This window comes from Nipponia nippon, unplaced genomic scaffold (assembly GCF_047370975.1).
Source record: "Nipponia nippon isolate SJK-2023a ecotype South Korea unplaced genomic scaffold, ASM4737097v1 scaffold_1, whole genome shotgun sequence".
Classification (NCBI taxonomy): domain Eukaryota; kingdom Metazoa; phylum Chordata; class Aves; order Pelecaniformes; family Threskiornithidae; genus Nipponia; species Nipponia nippon.
Window position 1 is genome coordinate 92,146,850 of NW_028262290.1, and position 24,572 is coordinate 92,171,421.

At 52.9% G+C, this 24,572-nt stretch overlaps 2 protein-coding genes across 5 annotated transcripts in view; one reads left to right on the top strand and one right to left on the bottom strand.

Moving 5' to 3' along the window:
• Positions 1 to 10,847, top strand: part of GMDS (GDP-mannose 4,6-dehydratase) — a 431,344-nt gene extending 420,497 nt beyond the window's left edge. For both annotated transcript variants that reach the window (XM_087762225.1, XM_087762234.1), the window contains 2 exons: positions 9,413 to 9,481; positions 9,866 to 10,847. In XM_087762225.1, the coding sequence (XP_087618351.1) occupies positions 9,413 to 9,481; positions 9,866 to 9,928 (132 nt within the window). In that variant the 3' untranslated portion in view covers positions 9,929 to 10,847. The remainder of the gene's footprint in view (positions 1 to 9,412; positions 9,482 to 9,865) is intronic.
• Positions 1,518 to 24,169, bottom strand: FOXC1 (forkhead box C1). Of its 3 annotated transcripts, XM_087762203.1 has the most exons (4): positions 22,148 to 24,169; positions 18,488 to 18,683; positions 3,269 to 3,444; positions 1,518 to 2,923 (listed from the first exon to the last, which is right to left on the bottom strand). In XM_087762203.1, the coding sequence occupies exon 1, from the start codon at positions 24,067 to 24,069 to the stop codon at positions 22,321 to 22,323; it is 1,749 nt and encodes a 582-aa protein (XP_087618329.1). In that variant the 5' UTR covers positions 24,070 to 24,169; the 3' UTR covers positions 1,518 to 2,923; positions 3,269 to 3,444; positions 18,488 to 18,683; positions 22,148 to 22,320. The 3 variants fall into 3 exon arrangements, with proteins under 3 accessions (XP_087618329.1, XP_087618336.1, XP_087618344.1); XM_087762210.1 differs by lacking the exon at positions 18,488 to 18,683; XM_087762218.1 differs by lacking the exons at positions 3,269 to 3,444; positions 18,488 to 18,683.
• Between the last annotated feature and the right edge of the window lie 403 nt (positions 24,170 to 24,572).

Below are 24,572 nucleotides of genomic sequence, written 5' to 3' on the forward strand. Positions count from 1 at the left end.
CACTGGCCACCAAAAAATGATGATGCAGAATAGCCAGAACAGTGAGAACCTTTGATAGACAGAAGGGAGTGTCTTTTGCAAAGCATTTTGGATGTTATCAGGTGGAACGCACCCTTCGGTTCAGCGTAGCAGTGATGCTGAGTGTGCTGGGAGGGCTTTATCCTTTCAAAAGCCATGAGATGCTGTGGCAATACTCAGCCCACATCCCTAACGCACTTGCAAGGGACTGTGAGACAAGGCAGTGGGGAACACAATGCCTTTATTTGCAGCAATACTATGCTTTTCATCTGTAAAGGAAATATTCAGCCGGCTACCTTGCCTGGACTTATCAGTGACCAGTGTTTTATCTTAGTAGTCTTGGTTGAACACACATGCAGAATAGAAATACGTTTGTTTATGGGCAAGAAAGGCTTGTGCCTTTTAATGGATAAAGTGTGAGTTTGAAGCATTAAATATGACCTGCTTTGTTGTATGACAGTACCTGCAAAGGGTTATTCTTTGTAGTGTCCTACTTGGACTCAAGCACTAAAGCTTTCATCAAAGTAAATCTGATTATTTTGCACATGGCTTTCCTGAAAGGATGTTATGATTTTCTAGATGTTTGGTGGCTGGTGATAAATTAGGCTTTTATGATGTCATGTGAAAGGCCACTGCTTGGACTTCCTTCTCTGTCAAGCGCACTGGAGAATACATTTGGGACGTACTCAGAATCAGAAATTATCCTACCTTGTTTTATTTTAACCCTTTTGTGGACCATTGCTTGCTTTGTAACTAGAGGTGTTTGGGCAAGGATAGCTTTACTTTTGCAGACAGGAGCCGCGTGGTATCCCATCCTAAGTCCCCTCCACATACTGTGTTTGAAATGGATTTTTTTTTTCCTTGGGTAACAAACTCTCAGCTCATGAGCTCCCTTTAAGCCTTTCACAGCTTATTCTTTCTGTATATTGTGTCTTGAAAAGGGTTTTCAAACCAAATGGGGATTTTAGTGAGAAACTGGAATGCAATGAGGGGTGGGGGGGAAGGTGATGTGTCCCATAAATTAGGTCAGGTTTATGACCGTGTAGAGGGAGGCTGCTTCTAAAAAAACAGCCAGCAGTAAAAGGCAGTACCTAACTGCTTTGTCCAGAGAAGTGGCAGCTCCCTTCTTCAGCCCCCGTACTGCAGGGAGGGAGCATTTTACAGCTGTTTTTCAGTGAGAAATGACTAACCATCCTCCATGCTAACTCTTCTGGACTACTTAATCCATAGCAGGGAGGACGACAGGAAGGGAGAAGTATCCATCCCCTCTCTGTCTTTTTCCCCCTCAGTCTTATGACAAGCTTCAGGGAGACAGAGGTTCATATATCAATATAACAGGTAAGGAAGGGAGTGTTGTCTCTCCTGCCCAACCTGAGTCACAGCCAAGCCTTCAGAGTAATGAGGTGAGCACTGAACACAGGGCAAAGACAGCAATTGAGTAAATTAATATTTTTATTAGGGCAAACATAACAGCATTCCCTTCCAAAACAAATTTTAATATGATTTTGATGTTAACATAACAAATGCCTTGATTTTTTCAGAGATGTGAATATCTGTAGGGGTAGTAAAATCACCACAAACAATGCATCCTGTACAAGATAAAGAATTCCTCCTATAGAGTAGTAATATCCTGCTAATCATAGACCTGCATTCATTAAATTGCTTCTTGATGCTCTAAAGGTAGATAGATAAACATCTATAGGTAGAATACAAGATCACTGTCCTAATGTTTATTGTTTTGTTCCTTATCATTTAGTTATCATTTGACTAGCAATGATAACTAAACCTATTAACACTTCCAACGTAAGTTGTTACAAATGATGTATTTTTTAGTGGAGGAAGAGAAGAAACTAAGTAGCCTTGCAGCATGGATTTCTGGGGTTATCAGTTTTCCTATTCATCTTGACATGTCAGTCAGTGAAGACAGCTAACCCTAGGGGCCATATTCCATTTCCAGTAAAAAAATTGATCTTCTTCCTCTCCTCCAGAAGTTCCCTGCTTTTTCAGCAGAGGCATTCCTGTGAACTAGAAACGATCTTGCCATTCAGAAGCCTCTTTGGTGTTTTGCAGAGCCGTGCGCCGAAGTTACAATTACACTTGCATCCAAGCTGGGGAACACCTTCCAGGTCTTCGCAGGAGCACAGAATTGGGCCTCGGGGCAAACTGAGAGGGAGGGAAGCACCTGCCTCACCGCAGCCAGCTGCAGGAATTTTGCTGTTTGCAGCAGCGGGGCTTTCCCTGCTGGAGGGGTAACACCCTTCAACCTACCTCACGTGTGGGATCCTGAAAAGCACCCATGGCCCAACTTGCAGCGGGATGCCCCAGAGCAGAGCTATGCCGATCCCTGTGCAGGACGGCTCCTGATGAGCAAGCTCAGCTCCAGATCCAAAGCAAGTGAAATTCAGCACTGGCTTCAGGGATATCGGGCTGTAATTCGGGAGGAATTTTATCTGGCTTGGGGACGGTACTGGCCAAGACGTTTTCTCAGGCTTCACTTGGCAAGTTATTAGATCTGAGTAATGCTCAGCCCTGCAAGGAGCTCTTGTGCCTGCAGCTCCGCTGGCGCTCACACCATGGCTGAGGTCTGCACATGCTCTCCTCCCAGGGACGCGTGCGGGCTGCGGCCTCACGTCGATTCACCGGGGCACCGCCTCCGTCAAAGCGATTAGGGTCCGGCGACAAGGCTCCCAAGGCACCCGGGGCCAGCTCCCCCTGCTTCGTGGCTTTATCTGCGGTGTCGGTGGGGCTGCCAGGGCCGGCGCTGAGTGAGCCCATTTCCCCAGAGTGGAGCATTGTTCCCGGCCTCCGGCGGCCGCGTGGCCCCGCTGATGGACAATACCGCCCGTCCCCGACTTCCTGAGCAGACCAGACAGCTTGCTGTTTTCTTCACGTCTCTTATCACCCCCTGTCATTGAAAGAGAGGTCTGGCTTCAGCTTCAGTTTGGGCTGATAGGCAGCAGCGAAGTGGAAAAAGCCCAGGGGAGGGAGGGGAAGAGGAGGAGGAGAAGGGAGAGGAGCTCCATTACTGTTATTATCACCCTAATGTTTATTGCTGCTCCGAGTTCATTTGCCTTAACCCTTTGGAAGCTGGTCAAATTAAAGATTATCAAACTGATAAGATAAAGCCGCTGTTCTAACGCCCCTGATTCTTGGTGGAAAAGTGAAGGCTGTGCTCAGGTTTTATTGACTGTGTGGCTTGTGTTGATGCCTTATTGCTGGAGTACAGTGGATTCCCGAGATAAGACCTTACCCTAAAGATGCCCAGCGCTCGCAGCCTGCCGAGGTCCATCAGATGTGCAGGGGCTCAGCACCACGCAGAATCATCCCTTTGCTCAGGTCATTCTTCGCTCTCCCCTTCTCCCTCAACATGGTTTTAGTAAAAATAAAGCTTTCTGAATAGGGAGAGGATTTGCATAGGAAAACATGCTAGGGGAAAAAAACATTATGTCTCTTATTTTAAATGGCATTTAGTTATACGTGAGTTTCAGTCTATTGGTTGCTTTTGCCTTTTCCTGTGGTTCTTTCCAAACAATACCGTCTTTCTGCAAAAGACTGCTGACCCAAGAGTGGAAAGCAGCCTGTTCATGCTGCATTAAAACAAATTTAGATCAGGAACCAAATTCACTGGCATTCTTCTATTCCCTTGGTACCCTAACTGCTCCACAACTTTGCAACAGTGGAAAGAAAAAATGAAAACTGAGCGACGACACATTACGGCTCATCTTAAATTCCTGCAGATGTTTACTGTGTTCTTGCTAGGCTTGAGCTTTGCTCATTGATACGTTTTATCTTCAGTCTCCTCATATTTACTGTGGAGATAGGAGTCTCTTGCTTTATAATTATACTGTTTTTTTCCCTGTTACTATAGATATTATAACAAACACTGCCCTTCGCAAAGAAATCAAGCCAGTGCTCTCTGCCTTGTGGATCTCCAGAACTACTTACAGAGCAGTGCACAGCAGAGGCAGTGCTTAGTAACTGTGACTCCTTCTGGGGTTTGATCCGAGCTTAGCTGAACCATGCACTGAATTTTGCACCAGCAAGGTGCATGGTTATAGGCTCTACAGCTCTGATTCAGTGAGATCTTACTACTTTTCTTAACGGAGCACACAGGAATAGCTCAGCTGAAGTCACAGAAACTGCTCTCCAACGTTGCATCTGGGTCAAGAGATGACAAGTGCAGGAGAACTCTAGGGAACGGGGGATAAGGGCAATGGTAGAAGAACTGCCTAGTGAGCAATGCCTGCAGTCTCCTGACTATTTGCAACAAACACTTTAACAAAGCTGTTCTCAAAGCAATGAGCTGCATCAGATACCCGTATATACTGCAGGGCTGATGTTACTACTGAGATGTGCTACGTGAACCCTCATTAAAAACTGCTATGAAAAATGCTCCAGAAAGTGCACAAAAGGGGAGACTATTTCATAAGATAAACTTTGATATATACATTACTGAGATACAACTTTTTAGCAGGGCCAGTTGTCATAGGACAAGGGGTAATGGTTTTAAACTAAAAGAGGGGAGATTCAGACTGGATATAAGGAAGAAATTTTTTACAATGAGGGTGGTGAAACACTGGAACGGGTTGCCCAGAGGGGTGGTAGATGCCCCATCCTTGGAAACATTCAAGGTCAGGTTGGACAGGGCTCTGAGCAACCTGATCTAGTTGAAGATGTCTCTGCTCATTGCAGGAGGGTTGGACTAGATGACAACCTTTAAAGGTCCCTTCCAACCCAAACCATTCTATGATTCTATGACAATGGTGAAAACACAAAACTGCAAGCTAATGTTGTCTAATTAAGTAGCTATGTTTGTTAATTTTTCTTTTAACGGAATGAGTTAAAGCTGAAAGGCGATGGTTTTAAGAAGGAAATAAGGAAAGCAAAACACAAGCAGGGTTCGCAGGAAACTTTGGCCCCTAGAATCTTGAAATCCTTCCTGACAAAACTTCTCAAGCAAAAGAGTGCAAGACTAAACACGCACGCCAGAGCCTCCACCGAGCTGGGTCTGTGCTCTTTGCTTATGGGAGCTCTGATGTAACAAATTCTCTTCCAAGCAGTCGTGCCGATTGTGAACGTAACCCTGGCTGCTTTTCAGATGCAGTAAAACTGTTGTGTGCTTAGATCAAGTCTGTTTATTTTTAGAGGTAAAGCCTTGTCTCTGCTGCAGCGAGCAGAGCTGGGCACAATTCCATCGCAGGTGTTTTACTGAGGACTTGATCTCAGTTTTATTCTGGTGTAAGAGAGAGCAAAAGCTGGCGCTCGGTGCTGGCTTCAGCGAAGGCACATTTTAAAGGGAATCAGCTGAGCTGTAGTAATAAAGGAAGCCTTGGCCTTCTTTCAGGCCACGCTATCTCCTTTTTCTCACATTGTCTTGAGGCTTTAAATTTTCAGTTAGAGTTAATTGAATGAGACAGTGATACATTGCACAGCAAAACCAGATCAATCACTGTGCGAGTCAAAATAGGAGTCGTGATGACACTTAGAACAAGAGCTTGGGAAATGTGATATTTACATTAAAATATTTTACATTTTTGTCTCATGGTTTTAAAACCAAATTTAAAAATGCCTTACTGCATTGCATAAGAAATTTCTCTCTGCTTATCTGTATGTATTTGTCTGCGTGCATTTGGACAATAAAACTGAATAATCATAAAATCAGATTTAGTAACAACGGGGTATTTTCTACACAGTTACACTGCCTCGTTTACAGAAAAGGTAAAACAGAAAAACTCACATTGGATAAACTCGTTCTTTTCTCTGAAAGGCAGTCATATGACAGTGAGGTGCACATAAAGCCGTAGGAGAGTTTACTCTCATATTAAGTGGCGACAGAGAATTTGACTGCCGTCTTCGTTCCGTTTAAATATTTACCTGGATGTTGTTTCCGACTCTTAGCTTGCAGGTAAAACTTGTCATTACTATTCATTTATGTTAACTGTATTTGCATGGAAAATAAGGGCTTGTTCCTCCCAAAATGCATAACTAAAAGCAAAGACTTAATTTTATGTTCATGATCTGAGTACTGTAAAAACAACAGCAAGCCTTAATCAGTGTTTTCAGGTTTGCAGACTCTCAGCTCAGTATCTAAATCCTCAGGGTTTTCATGGAGTCAGAGCGCTTTGTTTTCCTGTCAGTATGTGAAGCACAACGCCACAGAAAAAGTTATCCTGCAGGAATACAAAACATGAAGCGGTGTGATTTCATCAGGTGCCTTTCCATCCGGAACAGGGATACTGGGCAGTTTACATTCAGCAGCAGCAGCTCTTTTTCAGCAACACCCCCCCATCCCACCCCCCACTCCCTCCCCCCCAAAAAATCCAGGTTTTCTCCAGTGAAACCTCACCTCTTCTTTCTTTGCTTTCTGATCTGGTTGTACCTCTACAAAGTGAAGCCCTGACACTGAAAAATCAATACCCTTTACTGATCGGCATGCCAGAGGTTTTTTTTGTTTGTGGGGTTTTTTGTGGATTTTTTCCTTTTGGAAGTCTGACAGATGCATCTCTGTTTTCAGTGAAAGACTGGAATAATATAAACAAGCAGTCATTCTGTTCCAAGAGAAGCTTTTTTTAATATTCTTATTTTATTGTAATTACCTTATTGTTTTCATATTATGAGCTACTTGTAGAAAAATACAGGAAACATGACTGCAATACAATCCTTTAATCAGGAATAGCTTTGTTCCAGTCATCATTTCAATTCAGTGTTGAAACTTTGACTAGTAAGAATACAATCAAACCTTGAATTTAGATGTAATGTGGTGTTAATATTATGGTTTCATTTGATCTCTGTACCTAGTAGCTTTTGTAAGAGAACCTTTTAAAAAGTGCCTGGGAGACACTTTGTAGATAGATTTATTTGAAAATAGCATTACGGACAAAGCAGTGTTTCCCAAAAGTACACAAACTTCTTCAGGAGAGCCATTTAAAATCTTTTAACCTAACTCAGCTGAGGAATTTGTATTACCATATATATTAAATCTTCTTTTTTCTCTTTTTCTTTTCTTCTTTTTTTTCCCACAGATTATGCCATAATACCTTTACTGCATCATTGTTAAAGCATGTGAACTTTTAAAGGAAAAATACATTTTTTTAAAAAACTTAAATGGATTTAATACACTAGTTGTTTGTGTTCTCTCTATGTATAATCCAGCACTGCAAATAACTTCGCTTTTACTGATTTGCAACCTCCCCCCAACCTTATTTTGGTCTATTCAGCAACTGAGTGTTTATGTTTTTAAATGAAGGCCTGGAATTAGGTAAAGTATTTTTTTAGATAAACTGTTTTAAGAAAAAGCATTTGGCCAAGAAAGTTAAAAGACTGCTCCCAAGCTGTTCAAAAGCAGAATGCAGCTACATACAGCAGGCGGTGGCAATTCATTCTGTTCTTCCCAGTCCTTTTTTTTTTTTTAGATGGGAAGCCAGTATCCTAGATAAGGCTCAGTTTAAAACGATGTTTTCGATATAAAGATTGTGGATGTAAAATTATTACTTACACAGCCTTTATAAAAATGAAAGTCTAAGTTTTATGACATAGCTTTCATGACATAAAACTAGGTGGTATTAAAATGCTTCACTGCCAGCTAATGGCTTGAATTAGGACTGAATAAAAGGCAATTGTTTTTATACTGAAATTATTATTTTAAGAAGGATTTCCTTGTTTCCAGGCACATATATACACCCGTATATAATGTAAATTAAACCGAACTCCAGATAAAAGGCATACCTCCATGAGCACATTAGGGTCTGATCCAAATTTTATCAAAGTTAGTGGGCGTCTTTCCCATTTCAAACCAGATTTTGCAATCCATATTCACACGACCCTCCAGGGGATCCCTCAAGTTGATGCGGTTTTGCATGACTTGGCCTCAAATGTCTGCTGCAGTTTCTGAAAACCCATTCTAGGGCTGCAGTAGGAAATCATTTAGTCTAATTTAAGGAAATCATGGCATTTTTTATTTTCATATCATTTTGTTCTGATCCATCTGTTTACTCTTTTCTGAAGGCAGGCTGAAGTGTTTTTAGCCTAAAGACTGAACTAGTAAAAATGCTGCCTGGAATAGTCTCGGCAGACGTGTTTGTTCCACATCCCCTTCTTCGGTGCAATATTTCCTTCGGTGGATTTCCTTCGCTCCTGGCAGCGAGCTGTCTAGCTTTCTGGAGCACAATTATGAAGAAGAATTTCCTACATTTTACTGCACAGGATGAGGTGATTTTGGAAGTTAACATGACCTGAACCGCACATGCACGAAAAGAGAGCATCTGAAAAATGTAGTGTGCGGGCAGTACAGTTAAAAAAATCTACAGCCAGAAAATGTTCGTTAGCTCCACCGCTGGTCAGAGAGTGGAAGAAGGAGAAGAAAGGCAGTCCATGCATTTTTCTGGAAAGCCTGCTCTGTTACCACCATAAAGTCAAATGCAAGAGCAGAATTCAGCCTTAGCCTTGTTGTTCTGTAACCAAGGTGGTTTTGTTTCATTTTCTTTAAACGTAGACAGATAGAATTTTAGTATTTACTGCTACGGAGAAATGAAGCTTGTGAGGAGAGGTGATATATTTTATTACATCAACACATACAGTTGGAAAAAACTAATTATTTAAACACAGTATTCGAATTTTAAAGGAAGATGCAGTCAGTTTTTTCATTCAATTAGAACTGCAGTCAAAGGAGCTCTTTTCTTTGTTTAATTTCCTTACGTTATTTTTGATGACTGGTTGTGGAATTGTTTTGGTGTGGTAGCACTTTTAAGAATACTTGGACAGTAAATTGAATATGACCAAAGTCTTGGTTTCTGTAATGGTTTCAAGATAATTTCTTTTCATTTATGAGATATTAAGACTTTTCTTTCAACGTGGATGCTCAAAATACCATAGAAAAAAATATGTAGGCGTTCAAAAGCTGGATGTTTACTACTGTTGCATGTGGTTACCCATATTCATAGCAGTCTTTCAGCATCATCTGTCTGTGATCACGTTTTTATTTGAAAGAAAATAGTTGTCATGTTTGCTCTGTGATTTACATTATTTAAACAAATGGGGGGGGAAAGAATTTGAAACAGCTCATTCAATAGCATGACTAAGACATATGACAACTTCTTATAAAATGTTCACCATTATACAGCCGTAAGACTGGAGTTCAAACCCCGCGCACACACGAAAACAAAGAATAACTCTTTCACTCTGAAATAGCCTGGTGAAAGGATGCTGCCTCCTGGTGATTTATAGGCATATGAGCTTCCACTAAAATTGCATCTTAAAGAGAAATATTTTGTCCTCGGAAGAGTCTGACGGCAGCTCCCCCCGCCCTCGGCTCACGGGGAAGCGCGAGCAACGGGGAGGCCATCAAGGTGGGGAAGGTGGATGCTTCTCGCAGCGCCTCTCTCTTCTTTTTCCGCAGGATTTTCTGCAAGGGGACTGTACCAAAGCCAGACAGAAGCTGAACTGGAAGCCGAGAGTCACGTTTGATGTGAGTGGCCTTTCTGGAGTGCTTTGTACCTGCCAGGTGTTCATGCCCTCTAAAAGTAGTCCACGGGGAGGGGAAGGGAGAGGGGGGCCTCTGTGTGGGGTGACTCGGCCACACTGAGATATCCCATTTCCAGTGACCCTGCCCACATTCTTGCTTTGAAGACAGCAGCCACCATGGCAGCGATGGGCACCCCCGGTGCACAGCAGCACACCGACACACACGCTGGGGCCAGGGCCGCTGTGGGAAAAGCCCCGCAAAGCCCCAACCCCTCCTGGTCCTGCTGCGGGGGGCTGGGAGGGCTCGTTGTGCTCTGGGGCACTCACGACTTGCTGCCCATTCGTCCCCTGCACTGGAGCCCTCATCTGCCTCTCTCCCTTTTTGCAGGAGCTGGTAAGGGAGATGGTGGACGCTGACGTGGAGCTCATGAAGAACAATCCCAATGCCTGAGTCCTGGCTGGGCCCGGTGGGCGTCGCAGGACCCGTGCCAGGGGTGCACCCCACGGCCAGCACCACCATGAGCCGCCGGGGTGGGTGGCCGCCCCTCGCCGGGATGGTTTTATTGCTGGCCTGTCTGTGCGTGAAAGCCCGGTTTTATCCCCCCTCCACACCTTCCCTGTGCCTCTTGCCCCGCACATCATCCCGGGGTCAGCCCTGCCTGGGCTAACTCTGGATCCTGCCATTAACTGGGGAGGGGTCATCCCCCCCCCCCGATACTGTAACTGAAGTACTGATCAGCCAGCAAGCCCACCGATTTCCTTTTTTTAATTAAAACTCATCTTTCTATTACCTAGGACCTCCAGCGCATTTTTAATACTTTCTCCCATATGAAAAACAAAAGCATCCCCTGTCCCCTGCCTCCCCTCTCCTCCAGCAACAGCAGCAGACCCCTGGCACTAACAGGGGCTCGCCATCCCTCCGGCCCTTGCTCCACGGCTTCCCCTCTTCTGCTTTTCCTGAACACTCCTTGTTTTTCTTTCCTGCAGCCTTACCTCCACCCCAGCGGCCCATTTCCACCACTTGAACTCTTAAAAGCTTGGATAACTTGATATAACTCGCAGTGAAATCGCCTTTTGACCATGCCGAATTAATTCCTAATTGCTGGAATCGCTTTCAAACCCGTCAGAGGGGGCTTGTAAGCATTTTTCAGACCTTCATTTCAGAGTGTCCGTGAGTCACAGAATGCCTTTTTGTCCAGCACCTTCCCGGTCCAGGGGTTTAGGGTGTTTTGGTTTTTGCCCCCCTCCCAGAATCGACCCATTCCCCTTCCATCCTCTTCCTGCTTACTATAATTAGACCTCGGACGGGAGCTTGACCCATCTCAAAAGATGACTTAAGAAATAAAAACAAAATAAATAAAAAAGCTTTAAAAAAAAAAATAGAAACTTCAAGGTGAGTAAATATTTTTGCACTTTTCGTGCCAAGGTACCCGAGTTATCCAGAGGTCGTCGAGCCCATACATTTCCCGTTGGTTTAGGATCTTCCACCCACCAATTACTCCCATCATTTTAGCTTTATGCCTCGAAATGAGCAAAGGGCGAGATACACAGAGGGGAGACAGACAGGAGATACACCTTCTCCGAGCGCACCTCTTGCTTTTTTACTTTGTGTTGGGGGGGGACACTCCTGTTAAAAGGGGGGTCGGCGGGGGGGGGCTGAGCGCGGAGCTGGGGGCAGCGGCTCCGGCTGCGCCCGGGTGCGGTTTTGTGATGGGAGCGGTGCGGGGGGACGGGCCGGGGCTGGGGAGCAGCCTGCGAGCAGGCGGGCTGCCCGACAGAGAGGGCTCTCTGTGCGCCGGCCGCGCACCGTGGGCCAGAGGCGCAGCGGAAGACGTCTGCGAGCTGGCGGTGGCGGCGGCCCGCGGCGCGGAGGGGCGCGGAGGGGCGCGGAGCGGTGCGCGCCTCGGCAGCCGCAGCAGCCGCTTCCTTCGGGGCCGGCCCCGCGGGAGCGAGGCCGCCCCAGCCCGCGGGGGAAGGAGAAACACGGGAGGCGGGCGCTGCTTGGGGCCCCTTGCTACAGGTGCACGGGGTACGCGTCCTCGCAGCGGGGGGAGGAAGGGGGGCAGCGCAGAGGGAGGGGTGTCCCTGCTGCGCTCGCTCCAAGCAGCGCCCCACGCGTGTGAGGCTCTCCAGCCCCCACGCACAGGCTCCGCGGCGCGCCCGGGCTCCTAAGGCATAAGCCAGCGCCGCGTGGGTCGCGGACGCCCCGTCGGTGGGGACGCCTGGCACGGATTGCCACTCGCCCCCCGCCGGTGCACCTCCACGCGTGGGTACATATTTCCACAAAGCCTCCTGGGGTGCTTTTCCCCTCGAATGGTCACGACTCCGCGGCTGCGCCTTTTTTTAGAGTAAAAGAACAGTAAACCCCCTCGCCGTGGGTGCGTGTCCTTCGCATTAGCGGGCTTCCCCCCGCAGTGTTCACACCGCGTGGGTCCGCTGCACAGCCCCGGCGGTACGCGCTCGCCCCCCGCGGCCGAGGGGCTCCCCCCCTGCCCAGGGGTGCCCCCACGCCCCGGGGCAGCCCCGAGTGGAGCCGGGGGACCCTCGGGGGGCCGCGGCGGCGAGGGGGCGAGCTCCGCCTGCCCGGGGGCTGCCGCCTTTGCAGCGCCTGGGACGAGCGGTCACAGGCTGCTGGTGGCGGATCTTTGGTGGCGCACGTAGTAAAAGTGAAAAAAAAAAAAAAGTATTAAAGCGCTTTTATGACAAGGTATTTTTGTATTGTTGGGAACTATTTTTTGCTTACAGTGATTCACTCGGAGGCTTGCTGGTACATCTGAATATTAGTTCACACATCTCTGCAGAGGGCTGGGAACCTTTACATGAGCTGCCAGTTTTCCTTCGACCTCAGGGTTGGTTTTTTTTGCTTTGGCATCTCTAACTGTGGCGCATTCAAGAGAAGCATTTTTATTCTCCGTTTTCGGTGTCTATATTGGGACGCGAGAGGGGAAGGGGATGGCAAGGCAAAAAATGGTTCTAGACCAAGCGGCCCCTCTGCGGTGACCTTGTGCTGGATGTCTTTTTGCTGCTTTTGTAAAAAAAAAAAAAACAAAAAAACAAAACAAAATCTACTGGTCGTGACAGGACAAAACGTGCGTCCCAGCACTGCCCCGCTGCTTTTTACAATTTGGCAAAGCTCTGAACTGCTTTTCGGTTTCCTCACCACCATCCTCCTGCCCGATTTTGAATTTCTCCTAAAGTATCGCTCTTTGCAATGACCACGGAATCACTTTTTGAAAACGAAATTTAAAAAAAACAAACCCAAAACCAAAAACAAAACCGCGACGATTTAAGGAGATGGTATCTATATATGTAGCTAATACACCAGTTACAGACTGATGTTCTGTACATCGGTTTAATGCGTATGTCAAGCGTTTCGTGCGGGCAGGTACGGAGAGATACATCCCCCCTCTGCCCGTCTCATGCCTCATCTGGGGTCATTACAACTTCGTTAACTTAAAAGGGCAGCTCCGGTAGTAAATAACCGAGCGTGCCCCCAGCCTCCCCTGCCTTCCACAGGCGTCCCACCACCGGCAGCGGCTAACAAAGCAAACGGCAAGGTGGCTTTTGCTTTTGCTCCCCGGCACGCCCAGGCAACGCTCGGCCCGGCTCTGCCGGCTGCCGAGCGGCAGCGCTGGCCGGGGAAGGCCGGTTGCTCGCCAGGGCCAGCCTGCGGCCGCCCTGCTCCCCAGGGGCCGGGGAGGGGACCGCGGAGCCGGGAGCCTGCCGGGGGTCCCGGCCCGGGCAGCCTGTCCCGCGCGTCGTGGGAAGCGGAGGGGCTCACCCTGCGCCGCTACGACGGGGAGAAGCGGGACAGCCGTGGCCGCGCTGGGGTGGGGGCTGCCCGGGCGCTCGGGGAGAGGCGAGCGGGCCCAGCTCCTGCCCCGCGGGTTGCGGCGGGCTGGGGCCCGCTCGGGAGAGCCGACCCGGCCCTGCCTGCGGCCCTCGCCGCCACCCCGCAACTCGCAGCCGTCACTCGGCCCCTCGCCTCCGCCGTGCGGGCCGCGGCCCTTCCCCCGGAGCCTGTCCTGCCAACGGTAAAACTGCCACGAAAGCCTTTTTTTTTTTTTTTTTTTTTAAATTATTTTTCCCTCTCCCGAGGCCTGTCGGGGCGCTCGGGACCACCGGCCGCTCGTGGGCTGTAAAATCCCCGCAGGGAGCCAGCAGCGTGGCGGCCGCCTGCGGCGGGGTCGCCCCGCAGGAGAACCAGCCCCTGCCAGCCCTGCGAGAGGGCCGGGGCGGGGGTCGGCCCTGCCCCGGGGCCCGCCGGCGGCGCAGCCGGCCCGCCCGCCGCCCTCCTCCCCGGCCCCGCCGCGGAAGGCCGGCGAGACAAAGCGACGGGGGTTTCCTCGGGGTCGCGGAGCAAAACCGCCAGCGCCAGCTAAAAATACACCTCCTGCTCGCAGCGTCAGCCTGAAGGGCAACAGCAAAGGGGGGCGGAGAGGGGAACAGACCCGCTGCCTGGGCACGGTAGGTAGGTGGTGGGAAACGGCTCCGCGGCCAGCTGTGGGCGCGCACGGAGACGGATCGATTGCTCTAAGTGTATTAAGAAAAATAAAATTTAGGTGTAAATTGGGGGAACGGCGGAGTCCGGATGGATTGCTGTAAGTATTGAGAAAAATAAAATTTAGATGTAAGTTGGGGGAACGGGGGAGTGCCCCGCCTCGCCCCCGGCCCCCTGCACAAAAAGCGGCCGCGCCCGCCGGGCGGACAGGAGGGTCCCGTGCTCTTCCCCCTTCCGGCCCGGGGCAGCGCGGGGAGAGGGGGACCGGCCTCGCCGGCCGGGGGTCGCCGCCCGCCCCCGTCGCCTCTGGGCGGCAGGTTTGCAGGGGCGGGAGGCGGGGGGGGGCCGCCAGCCGGCTGGCAGGGCCGCGCTCCCTGCCTCCCCGTGTGACCCCCCTTCACCTCTGAGGGTTCGCTGGAGGAGCATTGTCTCCAGACACAACAAACCCAGAAAGGAGCGCTGGAGCAGGCAGAGCTCCAACGTTTTGACGGGTGGAAGAAAAACATCAACAGATACTTTGCAATTATTTGGTGATGGGGGCTAGGGGAGGCGGGCGGGGGAGAGGTCGGTTCGCAGCAGCAGACGCTAATTGCAACCTTTGCTTTGCTAATGAGCTCGCACCGGTTCATTCCGCGCCCCGTGTGTTTCCCCCCCCCCCCCCCGGCGGAGCGCTTGGGGGGGCGGGGAACGGCGTCGGGAGAAAGCCGTAATTTTTCTGCAATTCGTTATTCGGTTTTAAATCCGTCCCATCCTTGAGAGGCGAGGTTAGAAGCGCTGGCCGGGAGCACTTCCATAGATCCTCGCTAAGGGAAAACGGTGAGCAGCTCCTCGCTGGCAGGGGCGAGTGTGCGAGCGCCCGGCTCCTGCCCGCGGCCCCGCCGGGCACCCCCGGCCCAGGGCGACGGGGGCTTGGCAGGGCGAGTTGCTCCTCCGCTAGCCCGCAGCTGCAGACCTATTTCACGCAATCTCGAGCGGGGAAATACGTATGTATACACACAAACATGTACAGAAAAAAAAGAGTTCCAGTAGAAACTCGCATCAAAAAGGCAGCGCGAATGTATTTATACTGGGCAATCTTGCAAGCACCGACATTGTTTAAACAATTCTCTTCTGCTTTGGACGATATTATCAGTACTTTTACATTATCGTTCAATGGAAAACATTCTTCTTTTTCCTTATTTCAAATATTTATTTAAAAAAAAAAAATTAAACTCGGCCGCTTAAATGTTCTGGCAAGTAAATAAATTCCAGGAACGGTGGGGGGAAAACGGCTACGGCGTTTCTTCTAAACCGAGCTCTTGCCTTCTGCGGGGCGATGGCTCTAGCGATACGACCTGTTTATTCATCGATTCATATAATATATAAATATCCTGAACTCATGAGTGTAATAATTTGCGTTTTTTCTACTGGAGGAAATTCAGCTATTTCAAGAGTTAATGGTTCTAAATGTGTTGGTTTTCCTGCATTCTCCCCAGAGGTGATGGGGGCTGGAAAGGAGCGGGGATTCCAGTTTGGGGGTTTCATTGTTGTTGTTTTAATTCTGCTGAACGCAGCCTCAAGCAGCTGACCCGAATGTGGGGTAATACACTGCACAATCAAGCCCCCTGACACCTAAAGGTCAGGTGAAAGTCTCCAGCAGGTAAGTCGCGGCCCGGCTGCCTGCCCAGCTCCCTCGCTCTCCGGCTCACAAATTGTTCCCTCCTGCCCACCCAAGTCGTCTCAAGCTGTGTTTATTTAGGGGGCAAAAAAATTGCCGACCACCCAATTCCCGTTCAGCCGGAGAGCTTGTGAGCTCTCACCGGTAGCCAGGGTCGCCTTCTCCCCCCCCCCCCCCCCCCCCATTCCAGTGCTTTTTAATAGCTATTATTTTGCGGCACACCCATACCAAGCAAGGCGCAAGTTGCCAGCCTAGAAGGTCGCGGAGGTGCGCACAACAGACGCGTTTGCTTGGGGGGTGAGTGAGAAACACACCCCCCCCCTTAAACGCCCTACCGGCTCAACGGAGGAAGGGAGCCTTTGGCGAAGCAGGCGAGGCCGGGTCAGGACGAAAACGAGCCCCTGGGAGCGCAGGGGCTTCCCTGCGGGGCTGTGCCGCCGCCGCCGCCTCCCTGCACACCGCGGCCCCCCGACGGCCCCGCTCCCAGAGCCGCGCCGGCACCCAGCGCCCGGCGGGTGTCCCGCGAGTACCACCTCCGCAGCCGCTTCCCAAATCTCGGGATGCCAGCAGCGTTCCCACCGAACGAAACCCAAGGGGAGAGGGGTTAGTTGCAAGTCACACCGAGGGGCCCTGCTCCCGCCGGAGTGACCCTCGGGAGAGCTGGGGCTTGCTTCTCCGGCCCTCCAAGCAGGCCTTTCAGGACTCCTTCTTGCGAAATGAGGGTGTCCTGCCCTCCTCTCCGAGGCACCCGGCCCTTTGCTACCGCTGTTTCCATCCCCAGCCCCCGGGCTGGCGCAGAGATAACCTGCCCGTTGCCCTAGGTGCCTGTGTAAAGTGTTTATTTTTTTTTTTTTGGGGGGGGGGGGACGGGGACGGACGACGCAGCATTGCTGCGAGGGGTTCCCGCTGCCCGCCGCGGCCGCGCTCCGCAGTGCCGGGGTGCGGGGCCGCAGCCCGGCCCCGCAGAGACTCCCCCGCGCAAGAAGCCGGCCCTCCCCCGCCGATGCGGCTATTGTTTCGTTCAATTAGGCTCCGCTTGATAAAAAACAATCGCTCGTTAACCCTCGCCCTCCTCCCTCCCGGCTGGTGTGTTGTGAATGGCGACATCGTCTCCCTTGACCCCCGTCTCCTTTTCTGTCTTTCTGTCCCCTGAAAAATGATTCCGCGAGCTCTGATTGAATTTTATTCCTTCCTGACCTGGCCCGTTTTTATTGCATGGACACCATCAATCTTGACCTAACGCGACGTTTGTTTATTACTTTGGAAAGAAGCGAATGGCTTTATGAGTCCCAGCGTAATTAAACCAGGAGGGCTACGCTCGCCGCGGCACCGCACCACCTTTGGGGCGGATTCACAACACAGACAAGCCGCCGGGGAGGCGAGGCAGAAGGGGAAAGGCGGGGGGGGGGGGGATAAAACCCCACATGGGAAGGGTAAGTGGGATCCTCCCAGCCTGTTAACTTGTATGAGAGATGCCGGCGGATCGAAACCCGTTGCACGTCCCAAGGGAGCACCGAGCAGCTCCCTTACGCCAGACTTTAGGCCCGCTATATCGAGGCAGAGGGCCTCTTGCGCAGTTTGCCGCGTAAACCTGCGCTCGCCCTCTGCGCTGCCCCGGCTGCGCGCCACCTGCGCCCCCGCGCAGCGATATAGCTCGGCCTCGGGCACCCCGACGGCGCCCACCGCCGCGCTCCTCATCCCCCTCCCAAAAACCCACCCGTGCATCTTAACGTGAGAGAAGCATTTAGCCGCCATGCCCGGCCCCAACAGGGTGAAAAAACGGACTGACCGCGCCGGGGGGCTTAAATTACTTTACAAGCGAAATTAATTGGAAGCTAATGTTCAATTAGCGGTTGCTGCTGAAATGGGTGATTTCGGGAAAAGGCTAGGGGGAGCGTTTCTAGGCGCCGCAGCGCTCCGGTACCCGCCGGTGCGCAGCGCAGCCATGTGCGCGCCTCGCTGCCGCACGCTTCTGCCTACGCAATCAAGACGGCGTAATAAAGACTGCGCGTGGTTACCTCACGCTCATCTTCACGTGGGCGCCGAGACCGTGCTCAGCCCCCCCCGAGCGTGGGCGGCCGCCCCTCGCTGCGCGGCGGCTCCACGCTGCCTCCCGCAAAACCCGCACCGGCCTTCGCCTGCGGCGTTTGCGAGCCGCCCGCAAGGCGCAAGCAAAGCCTCCGCAGCCCGGAGCGAAGCTTCAAGCTCGCCCCGCTCTCATCAGCGGGTTTGTGGGGAGGCGAGGGCAGAGGACAGCCTGCCGCCGCAGTGCGGCCGGCTGCTCAATACGCTGCTAACCCCGGGTTACCGGTAGCGTCGCGAAGTTAAGCCCGACTATGAAAATACGCCCGTGCTAACTTGGAAGCGCCTTTCCCGAACTCCGTGGCTTTCAGAAAGCGCCCCAGGTGTCATAAAACGCCCGTTTGGAAACATTCCCTTAACGTCTCCATCCACAACACAGTCTCACGATGTTGTCCCTCTGACCTGGCCTGCGGAGGTAGGGAAGGGTTTTTAATCCATGTCCTCTCAACTATTTGCATGCACTTCTCTGCTATTTTTGGTTATGACCTTTGCAGAACATAATATGAAGTGTCACTCGCTTTAAGAAGAAATTACGAGGAGAAAACTTAGAAGGGCGAATATTCCTCTTCTCTGCGTTTTCTTCATTTTAAGTGGCAGCTGAGCAAATAAAAGTAAGAAACCACCAGAAGCAGCTAAACGCAACGGTCCCTCACATTAATTAAAAAAAAAACCAACAAACTGTTTTTTTTTCGCCTAGATGAAAAGCAAAGCGATAGTTTTGGAAAAAAAACAGCTTGAGCTAAAAACACAACACAAAGCGCCGTGCTAACCTGGCACCTACTGGACCGCTGGGCAGGCCAGGCCGGGGCCGAGCGGCGTGCTGTCCCCGCTTGCCGTAGGCGCTGCCACCACAGACGCAGAGGCCTCACGGATGCTCCCTTCAGCCGCTGCCTGGGCCCGCGTCCCGGGCCCACCTCCGCGCAGGGTCGGACCGCGTCTCTTTTGGCCTTCGGGGCTGGCCCCCTTCTGCTGGGAGACAACGACAGGTCAGAAGGGACGCCGGGGTTCGCCTCCTGCTCGCGAGGGGAAGCACAAGAGGGAGGAGGGCCCCGCGCTGCGCCCCCGCTGCCCGCCGTTCGCGCCATACGGGCCGGAGCGCTGCCCGCGGGCGGACGCCCCGCTCCGCGGCTCTGCCCCAGCCCGGGAAGGTTTCTAGCAACCCCCCGGGCCTTTCCCCCCGCCCCAGCAGCAGCAGCAGCAGCAGCAGCAGCACCGTGTCACGCCGGAGGCCCCGGCCCGGCGGAGCGCGGAGCGGCGCGGCCGTCCCCCCCCCGCGCAGGGCCGCGCAGGGACCCCGCGGCAGCGGCCTGCGCGGCGGGCGGGCAGGCGGCCTCCCGCTGCCAAGCCCGCACGATTTGCTGCCTACCGGGGGGACCCTCTGCACCGCTAATGTTATGTTCGTTGTGAACAATTTCTGTGCGGAGCGGGAGAAAAAATAATAATAATAATAATAATAATAATTTTTGTGAGACCAAGCCGAAGCAGGGGGGTGCGGCGAACCAGCCCGTCGCACCGAGAACCGGGAGGTGACCTCCGCCGCGACCACGCACGTCACGTCAGGAAAGGGATCCCCTCCGGGGGCAGAGGATCCCGGCTCGACCTACCTGGAGGCCGAGCGGGACGTTTCCCTTCGCCCCCTCCCTGACTGCGAACCCCTCCACCCGCCCCCTTTGCAGCCATGGCCGCGGGGAGCGCAAGTTGCGCGGCCTCCCCGCGGGGCCGGGGCCGCGGAGGGCAGCGGGCCGCCCAGGGGCGGCCGGGGCATCATCAGTAATTATAGACGGCATTTGTTTAAGCTCCGCACAGCCCCCCCGGCTCCCCGAGTAGAGCAGCACCACCGACAATGCAACGGGTGATTAAACAAGCCGAGCTAACAACTTCTTTCCCTTCTATTTATTTTCGCCACAAACACCCTACCGCGGGAGACGGCCGAGAAAACCCAACGTACAGGAAAGCCGGCGCCTGATCGCAACAAAAATAACAGGCAAATGGTACATGCAATCGCCTCTCTATCCAGTCCGTTCTTTAATTTTTAGTTTTATTCTAAGTAGCGGGCGGGGGGGGGGGGGGGGACGGGAAGGGACGGGACGGGACGGCGTTGCCACGCAGCCCCCTCGCCGGCAAACCCAGCTGCCGGGGCAGAGGGAGCTGCCGCCGCCGGGGCTCCCCTTTCCCAGGAGAGGGAGCGAAGGAGGGGGGCGGCGAAAGCCCCCCCGTGCCCCTGGCTCGGCAACCCCGCTGGCAAGGGCTGAGCGGCCCCCCGCTCGGTACCGGGACAGGGACGGTGGGGAGCAGCAGGTGAGCCCCACCGGGAATAGGTAACGTTTTATTTCCCTTTACAGGGGGAAAACGGGGAGCGGCGATCAAAACGTGCCCCCGGAGCGAAGGCGTTCCGCTTTGCTCGTCCTTCGCTTCAGCGTTACCATAAACCGGACGACGGAGCGTTTGAGTTTCACCCGACTCAGCGAACAAATAGAAATAAGGCCGGTAATCTCCTTAGAGGTACTAGCACGAAAAAGCAAGGACTAGGCGATACTTAAATAAACATATTTTAAGCCAACGTTATGAAATGACACACACACACGGACGCACGCCCCCGCCGGTTCATCCGATCTGCTGAAGGTGTTTTCTGCATAGTAGATTATTGCTTTGGAGGGGAAGCGCAGCTCAAAAGCGAGATAATAAGGTTTAACTGTAAATACCTTTGTATTTATTTACAGTGTAACCCTTAACAATGCAACAGCAATTACTGCTAAGTGTTGCCTTTAGATAAGAGATACTGATAGGAAACTGTATTATCTTGAAAGCAAACTTTAGGCCTTAAATGTCTGTAATCAAATAATCTTCTTCCCAAGTCTGACTGACAAGGCAGATTCTTTTAAGTTCATGAATTTATTGCATTTTGGTGGTTATTTACAAAGGGGGAAGGTGAGCCCCATTGCCCGTAGGTTCTTAATTGCAAATCGTCCCGAAGGTGAGATTCGTGATCTGACAAGACGTCAGTCTCTGCAGCACTCATCTGCTACCCTGGAATTTCCCCCCCCCCCCCCCCCGATTTAAGGAAAAAGGAGGGAGGGAAGGAGACAAAAACAAACCCCCAAACAACTATGTAAGAAAAATTCTCCCACACAAACTCTTTCTAAAATAATTTCAGTCTGAGCAATTAGGGCACTTCTAACAGACCAGTAATGTCCCTAAAGGACAGGAGTAAAGCAGAGCTGTAAAGGTGTAAGGGTAGACTGTACGAGCACCCTTTGATCCAACTACTCCTTTTTTTTTTTTCCTGAAATAAAATAGTACTGTAAAAATATATATTACAGAACCGGCTTCACGGATGTGATTGCGCGCATTGCTACCAATTCTACGAAGCAGTGATATATATGCTTACATTAGACTTAAGAATATAGGTACTACAGAATATCTGGCATCTACTATACACTGTGGAGTTTAGAAACATAGGCAATGCGTATATGAAGCTATGAATAAACACGTAATCCTTCTTTAAATATAGATACATATGTAAATCCTATATATAAATACATTTGAAATACACACAGAGAGATCGATAGCTCCATATATACACAGTTACACAAGGGCAGGAATCTAGCGCATGTACTTCTACCTCGGAGTTATCGCTTAATACACCCTTACAGAGGCATATTATTTAAAAAGCTGTAATGTTGTCATACTACTGTGTATGGTCAAATGTTTCCAGGTCTTGCCCATTAATTGCTAAGAAAACGTGTTTGTTTATTTGCCAACTCAGAGCTGCCATGGGAAAGTATTTTTTTCCTAGCGGATAAGGCGAGCTGACTAAGTGGAACATATTGCAGAAGAGACTGAAAAGGGATTTTTCGACCTGGCAGTTCCTAAATGGTCTTTGGAATTTGTGCGGAGGGGAACGAGCTGTTCCAGCGACAAAGTTAGTTATGAAATCCCTTTTCCCTCTCTTTCTCTCGCTCTCTAAATGAAAGTATTAAAATATACAGACGTGTAAAGGATCATTCCAACTGAATGGTAATTTATTAATAAACAAACAATGCAATACCTTCAGAATATTTTCAACAAAAAAAAAAAAGAAAAATATTGATAGAATAAGATTAATACAGTTTCCCTTTTTATATATAGTGAAAAAATCAGCGTTTCAGTCAATTTTAACGTCACTTTTCAGGGAAGGGGGAAACACTTTCTGGCGTTTGGTCCGCAACATCCAACTACAAATTAAAAATAAATTACTATGTCGCAATTTACAATTTAAAACAAGTCCTTGTAAAAGAGGAAGGGGGGGTGGGGGGAAGAAGCTGGCACTCTACGCTGGACTTTTCGCCCCCTTTTAAACACGGGGCAGGACCATACCTTAAGGGATGGGGAAGGGGGTGGAGGGGAAGTATTTCTCAAAGCAATTTAAAAAAAAAAAAAAACAAACTTACGTGTTATTGGAGTAACACTGTCCTTTAACAAACCAAGACATGCTTTGGGGCTGTCTCTGTACAAAAGCTTTTCGCGTGAGCCCGCTTCCCTCCGCGGGCGCGGCGGGGGCCGGCGGCGCGGTGCTGCGCGGGTGCTGCGCGGTGCTGCGCGGTCTCCCCGCGGCGGGGCGCGCTCAGAACTTTCCGCAGTCGTAGACGAAGGCCCCGGAGGTGCGGTAGAGCGGCTGGCTGCCGGGGAAGGCCATCTGACAGCTGCCACCGCCCCCCGCCCCGCCGCCGCCGCCGCCGCCGCCGCCGCCGCCCCCCCCGCCGCCGCCGCCGCCCCCCGCCCCGCCGCCGCCGCCTCCGCCGCCCGGCGAGGCGCTGAGGCCCAGCCGCGGCGCCTCGAAGACCTCCCGCGGGGCGGCGGCGAAGCCCTGCTGCGGCCCCGCGTAGCCCGCCGCGCCCGCCAGCGGGCCCAGCTCCCCCGCCGCCGCCGCCGCCGCCGCCGCTGCCGCCGCCGCCTGGTTGAGGTACCAGGAGGCCAGGCGGCCCTGGTGCGGGTGCGGGTGCGGGTGGTGCCCCTCCTGGTGGCCGCCCGCCGCGCCGCCCAGCCCGCCGTGCCCCAGCGCCCCGCCGCCGCCCCCCGCCCCGCCGCCGCCGCCGCCGCCGCCGCCGCCGCCGCCCGCGGGCATGGCGTAGTCGGGCAGCGGGTCCTCGGCGGGGCTGGCGGCGGCGGTGGCGGCGGGCAGGTGGCCGGGTCGGTCGGCGCCGCCCGCCGCCGCGTAGAGGCTCATGGCCTGCATGTTGCAGTGGTAGGTGCCGGCGGCGGCGCCGGCGGCCGCCTGGCCGCAGGGCGAGCCGTAGACGGAGCTGTGGCCCGGCGAGTAGCCGCCGAGGGAGAGGGCGGGCGGGATGCCGGTGCGCGGGGCGGCGGCGGCGGGGGCCAGGAGGCCGGCGCCCAGCTCGGCGGCGGCCTGGGGCGAGCCCCGCAGCGAGGTCATGATGTTGTCCACGCTGAAGCCCGGGCCGTGGTGGTGGGGCGGCGGCGGGGGCGGCGGCGGGGGCGGCGGCGGCGGCGGCGGCTCGGGGGCCTCCAGGCTGAGGGAGCGGCTGGAGGGGAGGGTGCTGCGGGGGCTGCCGCCGCTGGAGAGGCTGCTGCTGCTGTCGGGGCTCTCGATCTTGGGCACGGCGCCGAGCGGCGGCGCGGCGCCGGGGGGGGACACGGCCTGCGGCGGGGAGGCCGTGCCGTTCTCCGTCTTGATGTCCTGGATGCGGACGGGCGGCGGCGGCGGCGCGGCGCTGCCCGCGGCGGGGCCGCCCTCGGGCTCGGCGGCGGCGGGCGGCGGCGGGCGCGGCGGGGCATGGTCCTTGAGGTGCAGGCGGTCCTTCTCCTCCTTGTCCTTGACGGCGTCCTTCTTCTTGAAGCGGCGGCGGCGGCGGAGGAAGCTGCCGTTCTCGAACATGTTGTAGGAGTCGGGGTCGAGGGTCCAGTAGCTGCCCTTGCCGGGCTTCTTGTCGTCGCGGGGCACCTTGACGAAGCACTCGTTGAGGGAGAGGTTGTGGCGGATGCTGTTCTGCCAGCCCTGCTTGTTGTCCCGGTAGAAAGGGAACCGCTCCATGATGAACTGGTAGATCCCGTTCAAGGTGATCTTCTTATCGGGCGCGTTCTGGATGGCCATGGTGATGAGGGCGATGTAGCTGTAGGGCGGCTTCACCATATCCTTGGGCTGCGGCGGCGGCGTGTAGGGCCCGTAGGCGCGGGCCATGCCGGCCGGGTACTGCTCGTGGGCCGGGTGGGAGTACATGCTCATCGGGGCCGGCATGGCCGTGTAGCCCCCGCCGGCCGCCGCCGCGGCGGCGCGGTAGTAGCTCTGCTCTCCGCCGAGGTACGGCACCACTCCCAGGGAGTTGGGACTGGACACGGAGTAGCGAGCCTGCATGTCCTCCCGTCAGCTTTCCCCCACCCTCCCCGCCGGACCAAACAGCGCGTCCCTTCCCCCTCCACCCCTCCGCCGCTCCGCGGACCGAGCTGGACCGGGCGGCCGGGCAACCCCCACCCCCCCACCCCCCCGGCGGAGCGCGGAAAAAAGGGAGGAAGAATAACGACGGCACCGCCGAAAGTCTCCTCTTCTTCGCCCGGGAAAGCCCACCGGCGAGCTCCCGCACTCCACGCGGAGGGGGGGGAAAAAAAAAATCAAAAAAAGGGAAAAAAAGGAGGGGGGGGGAAATGGGGGAAAATGTTTGTCAAAAGAAAACGGGGGAGGGAAAAAAAAAAGTAATCGCAGCGGAGAAAGCAACTTCCAAACGCAGAAAGGGTATTAAGAAAATAAAACCTTTGCAAAGAGGCTCCCACGCTCCCAGTTCCTTGTTCCACGGGGATCTGCAACAAGTTGTCTGCAAAGGAGGGACAAAAGTAGAGGGATGTGTTTTGTTGGCTTTTTTT